This window comes from Carassius auratus, chromosome 8 (genome assembly GCF_003368295.1).
Source record: "Carassius auratus strain Wakin chromosome 8, ASM336829v1, whole genome shotgun sequence".
Classification (NCBI taxonomy): Eukaryota; Metazoa; Chordata; class Actinopteri; order Cypriniformes; family Cyprinidae; genus Carassius; species Carassius auratus.
The window spans coordinates 4,002,371-4,023,498 of record NC_039250.1 but is presented as its reverse complement, the minus strand read 5'-3'; the positions used below and the strand labels follow the sequence as shown (position 1 = coordinate 4,023,498).

The 21,128-nt window shown below is 36.2% G+C and overlaps 1 protein-coding gene across 1 annotated transcript in view; it reads left to right on the top strand.

The window, feature by feature from the left end:
- LOC113107007 (metabotropic glutamate receptor 6-like) overlaps positions 1-21,128 on the top strand; it is a 51,550-nt gene that overhangs the window by 16,180 nt on the left and 14,242 nt on the right. Inside the window, exons 3-8 of the mRNA XM_026269126.1 lie at positions 12,232-12,448; positions 12,730-12,865; positions 17,122-17,276; positions 17,811-17,951; positions 18,121-18,321; positions 20,276-20,415. Coding sequence (XP_026124911.1) covers positions 12,232-12,448; positions 12,730-12,865; positions 17,122-17,276; positions 17,811-17,951; positions 18,121-18,321; positions 20,276-20,415 — 990 coding nt within the window. The remainder of the gene's footprint in view (positions 1-12,231; positions 12,449-12,729; positions 12,866-17,121; positions 17,277-17,810; positions 17,952-18,120; positions 18,322-20,275; positions 20,416-21,128) is intronic.

The following is a 21,128-nucleotide window of genomic DNA, read 5'->3' as shown; positions in this document are numbered from 1 at the left end:
TCTCACATGCTGTTTAGGACAGATAGTTTGTGAATTGGGATGCGGCATGAGTTTTTAGTTCAGAGTTTCTTGACGTGAGAGTCACAAGAGGGGCCGTATCTCATGCTTTCCACAGTCAGGGCGAGTTAAATTAGATTTTACTTCACCCCACGGTAATGACTCTCCCTGTCACACGCTCGCTTTAAAGACGGCACGTCCTTCCCGCTTAACAGACAGTGAAGACACATCTGTGAGCAAGCACAGACCTTCAGTGCACCTTTTCAGAAACAGAGCATGCTGGGAGTCATGTACATATATAAACACACACGTCTTTCTCTGAGTCGCTCAGACATCTTTCTTAGATGCACACACACACACACACACACACACATACTCATTTGGATTACAGAGCGTTCACAGACCTTCCAATGAAAGCGGCACATAAGCCCCAACAGACCTGCAGTAAAATCAGCACTTCAGCAGTGCAGCAGTTGCATAACTGTAAATGTCGCCTCTGTGGTCGTTCTGGCTGGATGGGACACGGTAGCAAACCACATGTTTTTTTAATGATAAGACTTAGTGCTCTGGCTCATGAAACAGCTTCAGGTTCTCAATTTTTAACGGCTCGTCTTTATGTGGCATAAAACTCTGCGGAGATCCCTTGCTGACTCTTAGTTTTATGGGGCAGATTCAGATACGTGTAGAACAGAGGAGTTTGACTGCCTCTCGCCAAAACAATCACATGAGGTTAAAAAACAAAGAGATTCACTGTATGTGAGACAGGGGCTCTTATTTGAGCTCAACACGAGCATGTTGTTTTTATAGATAACAAAGGGGTTTCTTTAAAGCTCTTTCCTAATTTGGCGAACCAAGCAGGAAATTGTGGCTAATAGGAAATTCGAACAGCATTAATATTGCAGGCCTTTTTTTTTCTTTTTTTGTGGACTCCTGATCTCCTTTGAGATGCATTTTTAGTCTGTCTAATAGCCATCATAAATTATTTAAAGTTTAATATTTATTTATTTATTTTTACACATTTTACTTAAATTCAAAGGTACGTCTTTTTTTGCTTAGACTTGCATGTGAAAATGTTCAAATGAAAATGACTTAGGTCTGAAATATTCTCTGTGCAGATGCTTTTAGCTATGCTTTTGCATGATTATTTGCATTCCAACATAGATTTGACTACATTTCATAAAGCAGTGTAGATACCTTGGTTATTTTAGTATCTCATCTCATTGTTTTATTGATGGTTTAATTTGTTTATATTTTCTGTCTTCTTTTTAATTTTCATTAAAATCTTTGAAAAGGGTATTTGTAATCTTTGTAATCTTATTTTTAAATATGTTCATGTAGTTTTTAATAATTTTATTTGCATTTTAGATATTTTAGTACATCAGGTTAAACTAAATGACAAATGTTTCCTTGATTAATAAACAAGATTTAAAGGGTTGCTAGAGTTGCAGTCAAATGCATGCTCCATAAAAGGTCTTGTAAGTGAATTCTGAGAAATGCTGTTTAATGTGGATTGTCCTGAACACCAAAACACTTTTATAGCCAATCTCCAGTAAGGGGCGTGTCCACTCATAAAGGGGGAGTTGCATAGCATGTTTATGAATTTGGGGGTGGAGCTATTAAGATGAGAGTGTGATCCTTATGGGTAGGGATGTATTTGTTTTAAACCATGATGTTTTGTTGTTCACGTTTATCTAACTTTACAAACTTGCCCAGAATGATTTTATTCAAACCATGACAGTTCAGCTGAAAGTGAAAATGTATTTACTGCACTGGTCCTCACCTGCGCCTCATGTGTTCATCTCATAATGTAGTTTTTGTCATATTTTCATTTACCTTGCATAGTTTGTATGTCACACAACCTGTCCATGTTGCTTTATTACTAACTCTTACCAAGTGATGGATGAATCTGCAGCAAATACAGCAGAGTTTGAACAACAGAAGATACTGTAAGCATGTTCACCCAAAGATGGAAATTTGATCATCCTCAGGCTATCCAAGAGTTTGTTTCTTCAATGGAAAAGATTTGAAGAAATCATTGCATCTCTACCTCAGCAAAGGATCCTCTGCAGTGAATGGGTGCCGTCAGATGAGAGTCCAAAACAGCTCATAAAAACATCACAATAATCCACACCACTACAGTCCATCAAGGAATGTCTTGTAAAGTGAAAATCTGAGTGTTTGTAAGAAACATCAATATGTTTTTAGCTTTAAACCATGCTTTCAGCTAAAATATCCTATATCCTATAATGTTGCTTTCTCCAGTTATCACACCTGAATCAGGAAAGAAATATGCACAGCTCAAGCACAGTTCATCATAAGCAAAAACAGTTCTAAACAATTTAATTGGTGGATATTGTTGTAAGAGAGCAGCAGCAGATCCATTTTTTTTTCATTTGAGAAAGCCTACAGTATATATTAAAAAGCCTTAATGATGGAGTTGTTTCATGCAGATTAGATTTTTTTGTGTGGATCATTGTTATGTTTTTATCAGCTGTTTGGACTCTCATTCTGACGGCACCCATTCATTCCAGAGGATCATCGGTGAGCAAGTGATGTAATGCTACATTTCTCCAAATCTGTTGTGAAGAACAAACAAACTCATCAACATCTTGGATGGGCAGAGGGTGAATAAATATTCAGCAAATGTAAATTTTTCGGTAAACCATTCTTTTAAATGTTGATAAGATTGTTTATTTACTATCCTAAAATCGAAAAGCTTTCGCGTTTTTAGAGAAGTTTGTGTTTATGTTCTTGTGTGAGTTTATTTCGGTCCTTAATTACACTGTCTTCACCCTCAGCCATTAAACCAAGTCTAGGGGTTTGGAAAGCACATCAGTGGCTCTTAGCTGCAAAATTAGAGGACCTTTGGTGCAATAATCTGCTGGCTTCTGTTCAGAAAACTCAAATTAAGTCTGTAAAAGAAGTGCTAAAGAAAGGAAAGAGAAATTAATCACTAGGACAAATGTTTAAGGGTAAGAGTTTTGAGGACTGAAATCATTTAGTGAGGTGCATGCTTGAGCATTAATCATTTAGAAATTGCATGCAATGGGTCAATGAAGGAAATATAGTTTTATAGAATTTATGATTTCTACAGGTTTCTTTGTGAATAAATAGTCATTGCATTAGTCGTTCCAAAGGAGCTGAGTTTTCACAGACACCTTGGCTGTCAGAGTTTCCTCTAATTGCTGTTATTGTGAGGTAAATGGTCAGTAATTGCACTGATGTCTGTAACAGTTTATTCAACTGAGAAAATCGTGGCTATTTTTTTTGAACTAGGGAATGCTTTTGAGTGAACTTTTTCTTGTGTCAGTTGCTATTATGATGCATAGAGACACTGGATTTTCAGGCTGTCATCAGTACAGTTTTCACTTGCCAGTGTAAAGTCCAGTTAATTGTCCTACTTATATGTTGATGTATTTGCGTGAAATCACCATTACATTAGCTGGATGCGTGGCATGCACAGTAGACAATGATTAAAGGAAGAAAGTTTAGCTTTGAATGGTCACGGAGTAAAAAAAAAATGAATGTGTTTACAGTAGAAATGCATGTGCAGTTAATTCAACATCTGTTATGAATGTGTGCTCCCAGTAAACATGTGAATTCTCTTCTGTTTATGTAGAGGAAAATCCAAACAAAGGAATTATGTCAGTAACACAGCAAAAGTTCATCCGCCTAGAACAGTCTCAGCGCTTAAAGGATTATTACAACTTTGCAGCCCCCACCAAAAAAAAACAAAAAAAACTAAAAAAACAAACACAGCTTTTTGTGTGGAAGAATTAATATAAGTGCTTCAACAAAAATCTGCAATGTGCTTTTGAACCTTGAAAAATGCCCCGTTGACTTCCATTGACTGTTCATGTATAATAAATATGATGTTTTTGGGCTTGGTTTTCAAACTGAGGGATGAGATCAAATTATTTAAGTGACAGCAAGCTGTTGAAAGAACTGAACTTGAATTGAACCTGGCACATTCCTTTAAGGACACAGGCTACAGTAAATGTACACTTCATTTCATGGCATGTGAAAGCATTCGCTCAAATATTCTAGACATTTATGTGTCTGATTGATTTGTTCAACCTATGGTAAATCTGTCTCTTTCTGCTTCCTTCCATCAGGAGAGAGAGTTATCATTTATAAACATAAGTATTGAGTCACACTAGACCTTTAATACATGGTCTATCCAGGGGACAGAATGGCATTGTCCAAATATTGAAGTGATCATATATGTGTCACTTTGGATATATATATATTAGTGCTGTCAAAATTAGCGCGTTAACGCATTCGATTAATTTGAAATATTTAACGCGTTAAAATAAAATAACGCAATTAACGCGGTTGCAGTTTTTTTTTATTTCCAGTTGTGGCCTATGTGTGTTCAACGTGCAAAGAAATATGGATAAGACCAAGGAAGGACTTTTAGACGGAAAGTTTCAGTATAAAACTCTGCCGGATTACTCTTCAGTCTGCCACAAGAAACATTATGACTGTATGACTGTAACAGTGCGTCAATCAGACCTTTCTGTAACGCTAACGTTAATAAGCTTAAACGAAAATAATGAAATAATTGTGTAGCGGAGTATTTTTTGTACACAGTGCCGCGAACTGTCAATCACTCCTGTACGCGTGCATCAATGTCCTCCTCAGCTGCAGCAACTTGCGCTCTCTCTCTTCATCAAGCTTTAAAACAAAAAGGGGACAAAAAGAACATATTGTCTTTGTGCATAGGCTATAGATTAATTAGATAAATGAATATCTAAATTTGTGCCTTGCCGTCTACGGTATTTTTTTAGAACTTAGAAAAAAGATGCTGCAGCCAACGAGCAGCCAGCGGGGGCTGCAGGACGACTCGACCTCCGCAGACAGTTTTTAATGTTTATCAGACAATAAATACTCAAGATTTTGCTTTAGTATAACTCACAACGAGTTTCACACACCTTCTCCGGCCACGTTGAGTTGTTGACACTTAACAGTGGGAAAAGCGACACATGCGCTATTCACTTGTGTAACTTAAGGGTGAATGGGTAATGTAGTTTCTGCTCTGGGTGGGATGAATTAGGAAGCTTGCATTGTGAAGGGCGCTCTGAAAATCGGCAGTGCAGGTAAAAGATTAAAACCTCTATTAAAACAGATGTCCAAATGAGCGTACCGGTACGCTACAAGCACGTTCTGGGCGCACGGAGAGGTGGCGGTACGCTCAAGAGCTATATTTGGAAGTGGCGGTACTGAGTACCTGTGCATACCGGCCCACTTAAAGCACTGGCAATGACTATACTTTGGAATTTTTTTGCAGTCCACTTAGAATTCAACATGGAAATCATTTTTGTTTTTTATTGGCATTGATTGTTTTGAAATTCAAATGGTACTTACATGCCTGTGTTTTTATTTCTGTAATAAATATGGCTTTCAAGCCAACAGTTAATTTGGAGGATATTGATGGTTTATTGCAGGTATGTTGTTTACATGAGAAAATCTGTGTTACAAGTTAAACAAAAATTCCAATAAACAATCATATTTTTAATTGAAATAGTTGCTTTGTCTTGAGTTTACATTAATTATTTACATTTTACATTTACATATCCAAAAAGTTTCAGTCTTTTAATTGCGATTAATCGCGATTAATTTTAAAAAATTGTGCGATTAATTAGTTAATTTTTTTTAATCGATTGACAGCACTAATATATATATATATATATATATATATATATATATATATATATATATATATATATATATATATATATATATATATATAACTGGCCTAAAGAGTCATTTGTTCATGAATCAAACACGGGTTACATTATTTGTTTTTGATTCACAAAAAAAAAAAAAAAAGTCCATTATGCTTCTTGATGCTGCAAATGACTGTTTATTATCACAATTTAGATTTTTTTTTATCTTGATCATATAAACACAATCATAAACACGTAACACTGTGGTTTATAAGTTTTACCTTTTACTGCCCTTTGTTGTTTTTCTTGTTATTTACCTATAGTACTGAATCAGAAACGCATTCAGATATCTATCTCTGTTGAAATATTATTGCAATCTATGCGTCCCCCCACTGAGCTAAAAGTCCAGTCACTTGGAAGTTTGAGGAATCATTTATGTTTGTATTTATTGTTCAAATCCTTAACCTCGAGTATAATAGTCGAGCAATAGTTTGCAAACACTAATAATATTTAGATATATCCAGGGGGCATTTCTCATAACAAAACAATGTCAGGATATTTACAGTCATGCTTTGTGACTCAATCATATTTTCTAAGATTATTTATTGCAATGGATTCAGTCAAGGTCTAATTAACCATGAAACAGTTCAGCTCTAAATATCTTGTGTAGTGATTTTTTTTTAAACTTCACAAGGTGAAAATAAAAGCAACGTTTTTGATAAACATGCTGAGCAATTCTTTTATCAAATGTTTGTCTGGGAAGCAGAAGACTTGGCTCAAAGCTTCTAATTAACTGCTAAGTCTAATTAATCAAGAAAATTGCAATTCTAGGCTATAACCAATGATTCATAAATGCACTTTCAGCAAGTGGCACGTAAGAGTCGACTCAAACTTTATACGAACTGTATTTGGGTCATTAGAGGGAGACCGGTGGCGACAGCATGATGGATTGATTTGTTGTTGTAAAAAGACAAACAAAAGAGATCAACTCCCTAAACGCAGTTTTATTGCTCAGAGGTTGCACTTTTATCGCTTTTTTAGAAACATATTAGTGTTCTCTTAGTTATGTTTAAACGAAGTATCCACTGTGTTTCTTCTAGCTTGTAATTCAACTAGTCTAGTTAATACTTTAAAGTTGGCATTCCGTACTATGAATATTGTTAGCTCTTATGAAAACATAGCTTGTGATGTTCCTCATTTGCATGTCACTTTGGATAAAAGCATCTGCTAAATGAATAAATGTAATGTTTCGGATGGTTCTCGTTCAACTGTTGATTACAGCGAGAGTACAGAGCTACAGTATAAACTGAATGTGGAGTGCAGCTCAGATCATTTGGTCTTGGAAGAATTTGATGGGAAATTAATTCTTGCTTTCTCTGACTTTGCAAAAGCAGATTTTGTTGTTTTGGCCATTTCAAGCAAGATATAAAATATCATCTGAATAATTTTCTGATTATGTTTTTTTTTTAAACATACTGAAACATCCAAGAAGCAGAAAACTAAATCAGAAGTCATTGATTTCCTAGGGTGAAAAATGGGATATTAAACATGATATTGCTTTACGAGTGTGAAAATATGATTAATTTTGCATACAGCCCACAGTTGGACATGCACACAAAAATAAGCATTCATGTATAAATACAAACATACACATATACTTGATGCATGTAACAGAAATAAGGGCTTTAGTGAAGTGCGTGGAAACAGATCAGGGCCAGACAGGAGCCATTACTGTGATTAAAAGGTTGGATTTGGATCGTGTCGAGAGGAGCTGAACAGTCCTGTTACAGAGTCATGATGAACTAGTGCAGAATAATAAATAGCTCTGTCTGAGCCAGCGTCCTGTCCAGCTGGAGAATCATCCCTCCCAAAAGTGGGGTGCAGTGAAATTTACCACAATTTACACTATTAATTCTGAGAATCAGTTCTGTTAGGACAGAATCAGACTTTTTTCTGCTATGTCATTATTTACTCATCCTCATATCTTTCCAAACCTGTGTTAATTCCCCTCATCTACTATATTCCAGGGATGATGAAAGTCGTACAATAACTTTTGCGTAGAATTTAGTAGGGACGCTAGGGAGAAGTCCATACCAATATCCATCAACTATTAATTGTCCCAAGCAATAATATTAATCAAACAATTAAATATATGTGTATGTAACCATTATTGTAATATTGACCACATGTGATATCACATGGCTAGACAGAGCCTTATTTACCTCTTTTCAATATTTTTTTTGAAAATTCGGACCGCAGATTGTGAGTCGTTTGATTTTAATTTGGAACTTCGGATTGAGACAAAATGAGATCAGATGATCATTAAAAAAATCGGACACATTCGGTACATTGCCAAAACAAGTGAAGGACATTTTCCTCAGAAGAGTGACAAAAATATCAACTCACTCATATTTGTGTGCTGATTGGTTAAATTAACCAAAAGTGAAACAGAAGGCATTTATAATACAACAAAACAGCATTATTTCAGCATTAACAGCATTAGTTAACTTTCTATAATTTTTTTACATTTGATTTTTTATTGTATTATAGTTTCAGATAGATCCGACCACTGAAGATTTGATTAATGGCGGCTGAAGATTCACTGTAAAAAAAAAAAACTGTGACATTTTCGGTAAAATACCGGCAGCTGTGGTTGCCAAAACTTTACCGTAGTGATGTCCGGTTCGCGAACGAATTGTTAGATTTACTGTTACCAGTTCTTCTTAGTGAACCGGTTGAACCAGTTCACCAAATCGGACTGAATAGTTTGAAACGGTTTGCGTCTCCAGTAAGCGTTAATCCACAAATTACTTAAGTTAATCACTTTTTTTAAACCAATATCCCGGTGTAATTTATTTACTCAAACTGTACACTGACTGAACTGCTGTAAAGACAGAACTGAAAATGAACACCAAGTAGAGCAGCATGTGTGCAGCGAGCTGAATAATGAACATAAAGGGAACTTTTCAGAAAAGTTTACAATTAAGCTTTGCAAACAAGCACCCAATAACAGTAACAGGCAATGATATGCATATGAGGATTTAAGTCTTCAGCGGTTTATTTGTTATTAAATAAATTAAAGTTTTGCCAGATTGCCACTATTATGATGTTTTAACTGACTGAAGTTATGACTACTGACTTTACATATTTAAATGTGTATTTTCATTCCGGCCTGGGACAATAGACTTGATACCATTATGTCATTGCGAATGACATCATTACGTTAGGGTGTAAAAGACCTGATGAAATTTTTTTTTTTAACCGCATGCAACTGTCCGAAAGACTGTTTTGAACCATTGTAATGCACTGATAACCACCAAAAACTGATGGTGATGAGAAAGTCAGATGATGAACCAAAGCTCATCACAAATAGCTTTTCTACGAGCTGAGGAGAGCAATACTTTTATATAGAAGGTGCAAAGTGTCATTCACACAAACACTTAACATTAATTTAACAACATTAGATGTAAGAAAAAAAAAAGAAACATGTTATTTAAAAAAAAAAAAAAACATTAATTATGAAGTGTCATGCAGGGGATTAGGGAGTGTCAATTTACGTATTTTAAATATGTTTTACATTTTTTACTTCCAAAACCAGTATTTTTAACAGTATTTTACTGAAAAACTACATCAAATGTATCTTAATTTATTCACTGAACAAAGTATAGAAAGTTACAGTTAAACAGTAAACGGGTATTTACTGTAGCATTTTTTACAGTGTTTTACTGTCAAAATCACAATATTTTTTTTTTACAGTATTCAGTATTGTCATCACATGAATAAATTATTTTTTTCAATATATGAATATATGTTTATTCGAATTAGAAAATTTCACAATATTTTTTTCTTTGTCATGAACCGGAAATATTTCCAATGTACAATATCGAATCAAATCCAAACGTGAAATCTGTGTCAATACCTGGTCCTAGTACCATGGTACCGTCACAGCAATTATATAAATGTCTGTTATCTAACACACCTGATTCATTTCATCAGTTGATTAGTGGAGTGCTCCATGACCTGAATTGGGTGTGTCAGATTTTTTAGACACTGAAATGTGCAGGATTGTGAAATGCTGGGTTAAAGTCTCATTGGTGGGGGCCACCACACATAATCAGTGTTAAATGAATTCTTTGCCTCCCCCCTCCTGATCTCTGTATCTCTCCTCCTGTGCTTAACTTAATTTGACTAAAACCTCTCTTATCCTCATGGATAATCTGTCAAATGGTTTGTTCTTTCATCCATCTACCTGTTGTAAGGACACCTCTGCTGCTCACCCACATGCCGAGACCTTGCTTTCCTTCTGCGCATTAGCTGACGAGACATGATCGCTGCTTCACTTCTCCTGCTATAAAAAGCTGGAGTCTATCTAGGTTTATCAGTCACTGGGTGAACCGTATTTGAGGCCTAGAGACAAATCATGATGAAACCAACAGCAGCCATCTGCATTTGCTCCAGACAAATGATGCAATAGCACACATAATTCACTACTACATTTTGTTGTCAAATCTTAAGTGGTCTATGAATTTATAAAGTAGCGTGCTAAAACTCTTTTGAGCCAATGGAGAAACTTTGTGATAAAGTTTTTTATCACCATTTTATTGGTGATTTGATATGTTTTTCCAAATGCAAGCTGGAAATGTAAGATTTGTTTTTTCTCTAAATCTGATCAGATCTTGTTTTCTAGGCAAAATATTTAAAACAAGATTAATTACACGTTATTAATTAAATACATTTAAAATGTATTTTCAGCAAATACGTACTACCATTTGGCGTATGTTTTTTATTATTATTTTTTAAAGTAATCTTATTAGATTATTTATTAGATTGCATTAAACTGATCAAAAATGACATTTATAATGTTACAAAAGATTTGTATTTCAAATAAATGCTTTATTTAAAATTTAAAAAAGAATCCTGACAATGTATCTGTCTCCCTGTTTATCAGTTATTCTATGCACCGGTGTTTCCCTGATTATCCTGTCGTTATAAGAAGTACTTTCAGTTTGTATTTGTCGGTTGTTGGATGTCTTCCATGTAGTCTATGTTTCCCATTTGGATTATTAGAGACTCTCATTTCATGAATTCCTCGTCTCCTCGCTTCTTGACTTCTTGAAGAACTGACCTAAACAGTTTAATGCGTGTTTCCACTCCGTTTTATTTTCGTTTTTCTCCCAGTGTTTTTCTTTCCGTTGTGTCCCATGGATCCCCTCCTTTGCCAAATCACTCGGGGAGCCACACCAGACTGTTCTGTATACTCACCAACTACCAGAATGATGTGCTCTGTGCGTTCTACAATGCCAGTTTGAACATCTCGTACAGATCACTGTTGTCCGAGGTCGGTCCCCGAGGGAATTTCACCACCTAAGTGGAATGGACACTGGCCAGTGCCACTCCTGACCCAGAGCCCAGACCATCATCTCCCTGCTGTGCGGATCTTAAGCTGCTGCTAGAAAGTGCACTCCAGTGCCAGCTCCTCGAAAATACCGACTCCAGCCTCCTCCACTGCTGTCATCTGGCATCCCCTCTGCCCACCATCATTGTGGTGCATGCCCCATGGGACTGCCATCCTCCAGTGTCATCCTGGTCAGAGTCTCCCTCACCTCCACCGTCAGCCATTGATCCATCAGCTCCACTGGGCTCCCTCATCCCTCTTGCTCTGTCTTGGTTGGGCGTCTACCCACCATCGCCTCTGGACTCCTCTGGTTGCACCTTGTCACTCCATCCTTCCAGCTCCATTGGGATTCTTCCTCTCACCAGCTCCATCTTGGTCCTCAGTCGCTCTAGCTCCACCCCGGATCTCCACCTCGGTTCCCAGAGCCCTCAGCTCCACCCTGGCCCCCCAGATCCTCTGTGTCCCCCTGGCTCGTTGGCTCTCTGTCTCCACCTCGGGCTCATCCTCCACCTGCTCCACCACCATTGGACGGCTCCCTGGAGTCTGCGGCCATTCCTCGTCCATTCCTCCTCCCTCCGTTGGCTCCCTAGTGGGTTGACATCATGGCTGTGGACTGGGTCCAGCAGGACTCCTCCTGCTCCAAGCTCCTCCGGCCTCCCTCTGTCGTCTCCTCTCCTGGATATCCGTCCTCCTCCCTTGTTCCCACCCACTCCCCTCCCCATGTTATTTCTACAGTGAAGGGGGGAGTAACGTCACGCCCCTGGACTTATTTTATTGTGTTTGAATGCTTTTTTTTTTTTACATTTCTAAAATATAAATAATTCTGGTTCTATTTTATTTTAATTTTGATAATAGAATTTACCTAAAAATAGAATATGCTTCAAGTTTTATAAGATATATGTACATGTAATTTTTATAATCTTCCCTTTAATTAATTTAGTTTTGAGGATTTTTATATTTGATATTTCTATTGGAAACCAAAACAAAAAATAAGAAAATTAATAAATAAATTAATTAATTGATTTATTTATATATTAATTTATTTATTTATTCAATAATTTATGCATTTATGCATGCACTTAAACAGTTTTCCGGGGATGTTAGCAAGACGGTTGCCAAACAGACTAACTGGCTTTAGAAATGCATGTATATCTCTTCTTTTTCTTCCAGATCCCTCAGATCAGCTATGCCTCCACAGCACCAGAGCTGAGTGACAATAACCGCTATGACTTCTTCTCTCGAGTGGTACCTCCAGACTCCTACCAGGCCCAAGCTATGTTGGACATCGTGAAGGCGCTGGGCTGGAACTATGTGTCCACATTAGCGTCGGAGGGGAACTATGGTGAAAGTGGAGTAGATGCCTTCGTTCAGATCTCTCGAGAGGCAGGTACAGTATCCATACAGTTATCAGGCTTTGGATTCTGTTCTGGGGTAATCTATGGATGTAAAACACACTGAGGCATATAGAATGATCCAGATTGGGCTTTCCATTAATATGCTATATTTCAAAAAGTTCCAAAGAGGAGCATGACAGAGACAGCTGCATGCATTTGTACCCATCTGCTGCCAGAATTTCATGACGGTCATTAATATAAATAGAAAGTGAGTCACATTTTAGGAGAGAAAAATTTCTGCATTGGTGTCCATCTCTCTCTCTCTGTGACAAAGGAGGTCTGTGCATCGCTCAGTCCTTAAAGATCCCACGAGAGCCCAAACCAGGAGAGTTTGACAAGATCATTAAGAGACTAATGGAGACCCCCAATGCTCGAGGAGTCATCATCTTCGCCCATGAGGACGACATCAAGTAAGTGAAGGATATGCTTAATGCATGTTTGTTCAGCAAGGCCTTGAAAGCCTTATAACATTCTGGGTTAAAAACAGCTTTAATTCTATCAGCTGCATTTGCTGCATGCTGTTGATTGACAAATGTGCATTTAAAATTCCTTAAGTAAACATGTGGAGGCTTAAAGTAGTGTTAAGGAAGTATTTTCTTTTATTTTTCTTTTAGAACATGAATGCATGTCAAGAAATAAGTTTTTTATATATTTTTTTCTGTATTTTTCTTTATTTTATTAAGAACATGGGGTGTTAAGTATTTTTTATTTTATTTTATTTGATCTTAGACATGAATAAAGAAAGAAGTTTTATTTTATTTTATTTTTATTAAAAATCTAATATTTTAATTTTAAGTGTAATTATTTAGACAGATTGAAGTGGTGTAATGCTGACAGATTATTTTTCCACTTTTTATATTGGATGTAAATGTTAAAATAAGATAAGATTGTTACGCTTTTACAGGTATCTGAAATCATGAAATTATCCAAAACAGATTACAAATGCACATGCATCCCTCTCGGAAGGAAGATTTTGAAAATGTGTTCATGTGAATTCAAGTGCTTTGGTTTCACTGTTACAACCAGCTAACAGATTTTGTCTGCTATAATTGAACTGTAACTGTATGATTTCACAAGCATTTTTTATTATTATTTTTTACAACTGAGGAACGCCAGCTTGAAGTGACGTTAACAAACCCATTGCACTGTTTGACAAGATGTTGGTTAACAAATAAGAGAAGTCAGCTGAAAAAGTTGTTTCAGAGGCAGATTCTGATAAAAGATTAAGAAGTCGAACATGTTTTTTCCCTTGAAAAAACATGCGTGATTGTCTTACCCTAAGAAGTATTAAAGTAAAGGAGTGTTTAGGCAGAGAGTGTGAATTTTGATTTAATGTTCATTATTTTATGTTGTGTTTAACCCAAAATATTCACTTATTAAATGTTTACAAGCAACATTAAATTTTTATATTTAGAATTTGAAGATTTTGTCTATAACAGATGGATAATGGGAGTGTAACAGTGGCTCTTTTTCATAGTTTTTTTAATGGTTCTGTCTGGAACAAACTGTTCGTTCCATCTGTCGCGGTGCAGTAGACTAATGTTGTCACAGATTTGATAATGGTTGACTGGTAACAAGGGCACATGTGGATTATTTGATATGATTGAACTAACTTTTAATATCTGTGACATTTAGGGGATATTTGTAAAAATTAAATACTAAATGCAAAGTATGTGCAATTAGGGTAAACGTCCTTTGATGTAGTGATAAGACAATATGGGATACTTTGCTTTTGATATGCAATGCATCACACATGCTCATGCATGTAAATGGAGTTGGCTCCAGAACAGCAAACCTGAAGAGGAAACAATGGCCGCAGTGTTAGGCCAGAAACTTACTCTTAAGCAATTACATGATCACAGATGTGTATGATTAGTGCATTGTCCTGATACACAAACAGAAACCATTTTAGAACCAATTTTTGAAACAAATAACTTTTTATTTTTTAAAGAACCATATTTTGAAAAAAAGGTTCTTCATTAAAGGAATAGTTCACCAAAAAATTGGCTGAAAATGTATAGAATTAAAAAAAGTTTGAGAAATTTAGCTAAATTGCTCACTTGCTCACCAATGGATCCTCTGCAGTGAATGGGTGCCATCAGAACAGCTGATAAAAACATCACAGTAGTCTTCTCCAGTACATCAATTAACATCTTCTGAAATGAAATCTAACGTGTTTTGAAGAAACAAACTGACCATTGAGGCACTTTAAACCAGTTTATAATCTGTAATGCTTCCTCCATTGAAAAAAAAAATCCATCTCCTGTTTTCCTCTCACATCAAAATCCACCAACATATTGTTTAGAACTGCACTGTTTTCACCTGTTAAAGGTGCTTGTTTTGTGCAGATGACCTTTTCATTGTACAGTACAATATTATGGAAAGAGGACTTGTGTTTTACCCTGAAGCTTAAAAATAAAGGATTAGTTTCTTACAAACATGCAGCTTTACACTTTACAAGCTTTACACTTTACAAGATGTCTCACTGATGTCTTTACAGACATTTTCAACATCTCACTTAGTCAGGCTGTTGTTGCCACATGTTTCAAAACTACCACCGTCATTCCAGTTCCGAAGAAGCCATCTCCATCCTGCTTCAATGACTACCGTCCTGTTGCACTTACTCCCATCCTCATGAATTGCTTTGAATGGCTAGTCATGCACCACATCAAGTCTGCCCTCCCCCCCTCCCTGGACCCCTTCCAGTTTGCATATCGGTCCAACCGGTCGACCGATGATGCCATCCCCACTGCCGTCCACTCAGCACTAACTGGCCAAGAAATCACAGCAGCGTCTTTACTTCCTCCGCAAACTGAGGAGAGCCAGAGCACCACCCCCAATCATGTGCACCTTCTACAGAGGCACCATCGAGAGCATCCTGACGAGCTGCATCACTGTGTGGTATGCGCCTGCAACGCGTCCGGCTGCAAGACTCTGCAACGCATAGTGAGAGCAGCTGAGAAGATCATTGGTGTCTCTCTCTCCAGGCCAGGACCAGCAGACTGAAGGACAGCTTCATCCAACAGGTTGTAAGGAAGCTGAACTCGCTCCCAAACTTGGCCCCTGTCCCTCTTCTGCCCCAGGCACCACTGAATCCCCCCCTCCCCAGATCCCACATCCACAGGTCCTTCCATATTACATATTATATATTTGGTCTATATTTTTAGGCTTTAATGTTAATGTTATCTGTATGCACCGGGGGTCTGAGAGTTCTCTGTATGTCCTGTATGTTCTGTACATGTGGAAGAATTGACAATAAAGCCGACTTGACTTGACTTGACTTAATTGATGGACCTGAGTGGTGTGGATTACTTGTGGATTATTGTGATGTTTTTATCAGCTGTTTGGACTCTTATTCTGATGGCACCCATTCACTGCAGAGGATCCATTGGTGAGCAAGTCATGTAATGCTACATTTCTCCAAATCTATTCCAATCAAAAACCAATTCATCTACATCTTGAGCATGAGTATTTTAATTTTAATTTGTGGCTGAACTATTCCTTTAATTCTCCAGACCATGATTTTAGAACTATTTTTTACATTTAACATCTCTAGTTAATGTAATGTTTATGTACAGATGTTCTGTTGTTCCACTGGCTTTTAATTACCTGAATATTTCTTCCTTTTAAATGATAATTGTGCATCTGAAGAGTGTGACGTACTGTATCACATGTGTGATTGCAGCATTGCCCTTAGGACAACTCAGGACGTGCTAAATCTGCCTCGAAAATTTAATTTAGGAGGTGCTATGCTGTCTAATCCAAAATATGCTGTCTTCATCAATTTATCTCTTGGGCTGACCTTTTCATACATCATAAGAGCAGATACAAATTTCAGGATACTGCATTTCTCATTGCATAATGTCCTTTTGCTTTTTTATTTTCCATGTTTGACTTTGTAAATTCAGAAGTACCAAATAAACTCAGACAATACTTTGCTATCACCAGTGACGGTTTACCACTCTGTGTTTGGGTGTCACTATCTCTAATCCATATGGCTCGTTGCTGATGCTTTTTGACAGGCTTATGTGGTGGAGAATGTCTGTGCAGTTGAAGTTTCCCCCTCATTAAAACACTCCTGTGAACACGAGCTGTCGCTCACACTGCATGAACTGTCAACCACGTCTTCAGTGCTGAAACAAAATGCATAACTGAATGGCTTAATTCATGATAACTTGGTTAAGTGCCACACTTAATAACAATTTGATATTTGAAATTCATGAAGGTACTTTTATTCAGAGACTTTTATACAAGTATATGTCATGTTAACATTTGTGTATGCATGCAGTTGTGCTTTGTATAATATAAACACTTCCACACTTTGGTTCCTCCCAAAGTTTCTTTTACATTTATGAACAAAGTACATTTGTGTGCAAATGTAATAATGTAAGAGTTGGTCATTGATGGATATTAAAGAGGAATGCACCCATCTCACTGGCAAAACAAAACACAATTCTTGTTTTATTTCTCTCTTTGTTATAAATTGATCTAAAGTGCTACAGTACATGATTGTAAGGACATGATTGGCAATTACCCGACAGATCATATTTCTGTTCAAAATACTAAAATGCTGCACAATAGCAAGAGATACAGTGTGTGCCCTGTAATATCAGTTAGAATGACTTTACTTCAGTATAATAGTTTAGCTGTGCTGTTTCTTGTCCAGGCAGGTCCTGGAGGCTGCGAGGAAGTCCAATTTGACTGGTCAATTCAAGTTTGTGGGATCGGACAGCTGGGGTGCCAAGAGCTCTCCGATCCTGGACCAGGAGGAAGTGGCTGAGGGTGCCGTCACCATTCTGCCCAAAAGAGCATCTATTGAAGGTTTGAAATATAGATATGCATCTTTTAAGTCTGTATTAAAAAGATGCATGTCCGTGATTGTATTGCGATTGATTCATTTGTGTGTTTATAATTTTTACAAGGAAATTGGGACTTCAGAATAAGGCTTCTATACTTGCATTTATTGTTCCAAGAAGAACTTTTAAAATCAATAGAAATGTTTTCAATGCTAAAAAAAGTTATAGTGAAAAAAAGTTCTAATATATTATTGTATAAGTTTTATATTTATATTAAAATGTTCTTCACAGTAAGAAAAAAAAGTGTTCTTTTAAAAACTGTTCACTGAAAGGGAAACACAAATGGTTGTGAATCTGCCCCCAACTCACTTTTCACAATCCAATCAATAATCGACAAATAAAATTAAATCTCACTCTTTCATGCTCGATAGCTGTTTTACTCAGAAATGAAAGTAAAGTTGGTTGCAACTTCTATTTCATGCTGTGTGTGTTTTTTTTTATTTTTTATATCGATTCCACTATAAGGATAAAATTGGTCATTTTTCTGCTTTTTAATCAGGATTTGACCAGTACTTCACCACTCGATCCCTGGAGAACAACCGCAGGAATATATGGTTTGCTGAATTCTGGGAGGATGACTTCAGGTGCAAACTGACACGTCCAGGTATCAAAATCGACCCAGAAAAGAAGAAATGCACAGGTGAGAGCTCCCGATAGCCGTTTGCAAGTTAACTGATGTTTGAAGTAATGACAGCTGACCTAAAAAGCTCTTAAATGTCCTCTGTCCTACTTATCTTTCACCTTCTCCAACTTTTTCATTCATCGCTTTGCTGTCTCACTTTGTTCATGTTACTCTTTCTCTCTCTCAGGAGAAGAACGGATCAGTCGTGATTCTCATTATGAGCAAGAGGGCAAGGTTCAGTTTGTAATTGATGCGGTTTATGCTATGGCTCATGCTTTGCACAACATGCACCAGGATTTGTGCCCTGGAGCCACGGGCGTATGCGATAAGATGGACCCAGTGGAGGGACGCTTGCTGCTTAGCTACATCCACTCGGTCAACTTCAATGGTGAGTCGACATCATGCTAAATCAGAATCACTGAAGATGAGACCTGACTGGCATCAGAAATGCCATTAGGCTAGATGCCAAAAGATGTTGAAAGGTTCAAACTAAACCCCATGAAGAGTTTAGCCTCACAGGCACGTTTGGATTGAGCACATGGGTCATGAATATTGACATGAGCCTGCCCTTAGATATTTGAATTTTAATCAACAAATTAAAATTCTGTTATCATGTCGTTTCAAATCTGTATGACTTTAGTTATTATTGAGAAAGTTAGGATGCATTTATTTATTTATTTGTACGCCTTATTGGTAAGCATTTTGGATAAAAAAAAGTTTCTGTTAAAAGAATGGTAATGTAAATATGGAAATGGAGAGCTCTTTTATATTTAATTAAAGTGTACAGTAGCTTTATGCTCTACAATAAGTTTAAATGGCTATTTTGCTGAAAATCACTGAAAATCTCATTATTATGAAACATAATTGCAATTTACAATAACTGTTTTGTGTTCTAATATGAAATTGTAAAATGCGATTTAAAATTAGTGTTACATGATCATTTTTTATTCATTTGTATTATCAATGTGGAGAACAGTTTAAATGTTTTATTTATTTTAATATAAAACAATTTATTTTATTAATGTTTTATTGTTTATTTACATTTAAATTAAAAGAACATCCTTTATTTGAAATAGATATCTTTTGTAACATTATACATTTATTTAATATGACTTCTAATCAGTTGAAAGCATAATTTAATACTGAAAATGTTTATTAACATTTTATTAAATATTATACAATATCATATATCATAGGAACTCTGTTTATTTAAATAAATAAATAAATAAATATACAATCCACAAGTGCATATTATTCTAAAGAATTTTATTTAAATATATATATTAATTTCTCCACCTCTAAAATGTATTTTCTATTAACCACTAAAATCAAAGCAATTTTTCATAGTCCAATCAAATCCTGACTGATAAAATCAAGTCCCGTCCTACAAAATCATTTGCAGTCTATACACTTTAATGTTGAAATGTGTGACATTATTGTCATTATATGTGTTACGAATGTCTTTTAATGGGGTGTTTATATATAATTAGTTCTTCCCAGTACCATTGTGGCCAGAAACATCTCCAGAAAATGGCAAAGTTCTGGTAGGTAAATGTAGTGTTGCTCTGGCGTTGTGAAGCTGGCCATGAAGGAATTTCCATTAAATCACTTCCTCAAGAGTGACAAACATTTGGTGAAAGCTCGCCTGGAGGGAGTTGGCTGAACAAGCAATGTGCATTATTGCGAAGAAGAAAATCACATGGAAAATAAGTCCCTTTTCCACTTTAGAATTTCAAATAAAGCTGTCTTCCTCCTATACAGCAAAGAGCAAACAAGGAGAACACAAATCCTTCTCCATCCAGGGCTAACAGAAGCAGGTTATCAGTGGTTCAATGATGAGCTCTAGCTGAGTTGGAGGAAGGGAACTAATGACTGAACTAAATACACATATTCAATCACAGGGAAACGTTTGTCTGTAGTGCATTAGTTTCCCATTCAGATCTAAACATGGACTAAAAACAGACATCACTACCTGTAATGACGTGCAGCAGGATAAAGTATGCATGAACGGAGCGTTTATATGACAGATGGGTGTAGAGCGAAGTGAAGATGTTCAGAGTCTCAGTGGAGAAGAAGCAGTGACAGGAAGAGGAGGTGATCAGGGTACGTCTCTTTATATGATCGCGCTCCTCTGAAGAGAGGATGTTCTCAACTATTATCTGCTATCACATCTGTATGTATTTCTTTAAAGACAAGACATCAGAATGGTTTTGTGGTTTTTGGTAAGTAGCTTAGCAGATATATGCATCTAAAATAAAAACAGGCCAAACTGAGTTTTGTTTGTTGTTGTTGTTTCTGTAAAATAATGACATGAATGATGTATCTTGTATGATGATTTGTAGGTAGTGCCGGCACTGCTGTTCTGTTTAATGAAAACGGAGATGCTCCTGGACGCTATGACATCTTTCAGTACCAGATGACCAACACCACCAATCCAGGATACAGAGTCATCGGCCAGTGGACCAATAACCTGCGACTCAATGTAAATTTGCATCAATTATACATTAATTATATTCACATCTTAAGGATCCAATAATATGTACAAGATATAAGAGTCTGAAGACTCATAAAATGCAAATTGTCCCCCCACTTATTCCATAAAAATGTTTATTTTTTAAATGTTTTAATAAAAAAATGTATTTAATGTTTTGGTAAAGTCTTATTATGTTTAAACAATGATAACACTGTTTCATGGACACTAAACAAATGTAAGCAATCATAATAAGATAGTTGTCTTGTTAGAGCTATTAATTTGGTTATTTGTCTAAATGCACTACTATTAAAAAGTTTGGGGGCAGTACACATTTTTGTGTAAGAAATTAATACTTTTATTAAGCAAGGATGCATTAATTTATTAAAAGTGACAGTGCAATACATTTATGAAGATACAAAATAATTTTCATAAATATGAAGCAGCATTTATAGTTATAAGAAATGTGATGTGACACTGGAGACTGAAGTAATGATGCTGAAAATTCAGATTTGCATCACATAAATTACATTTTGAAATATATTCCAATAGAAAATTGTTATTTCAAATTGTAATCATTTTCACAGAAATTCATACTTTAACATAAATGCTGTATTAAGTGATTAAGTATTAAGCAGTACAACTGAATTCAACGTTGACAATAATCAGAAATGTTTCTTGAGCAGCAAATCAGTGTATTAGAATGAACTTTACAATCACAGAAA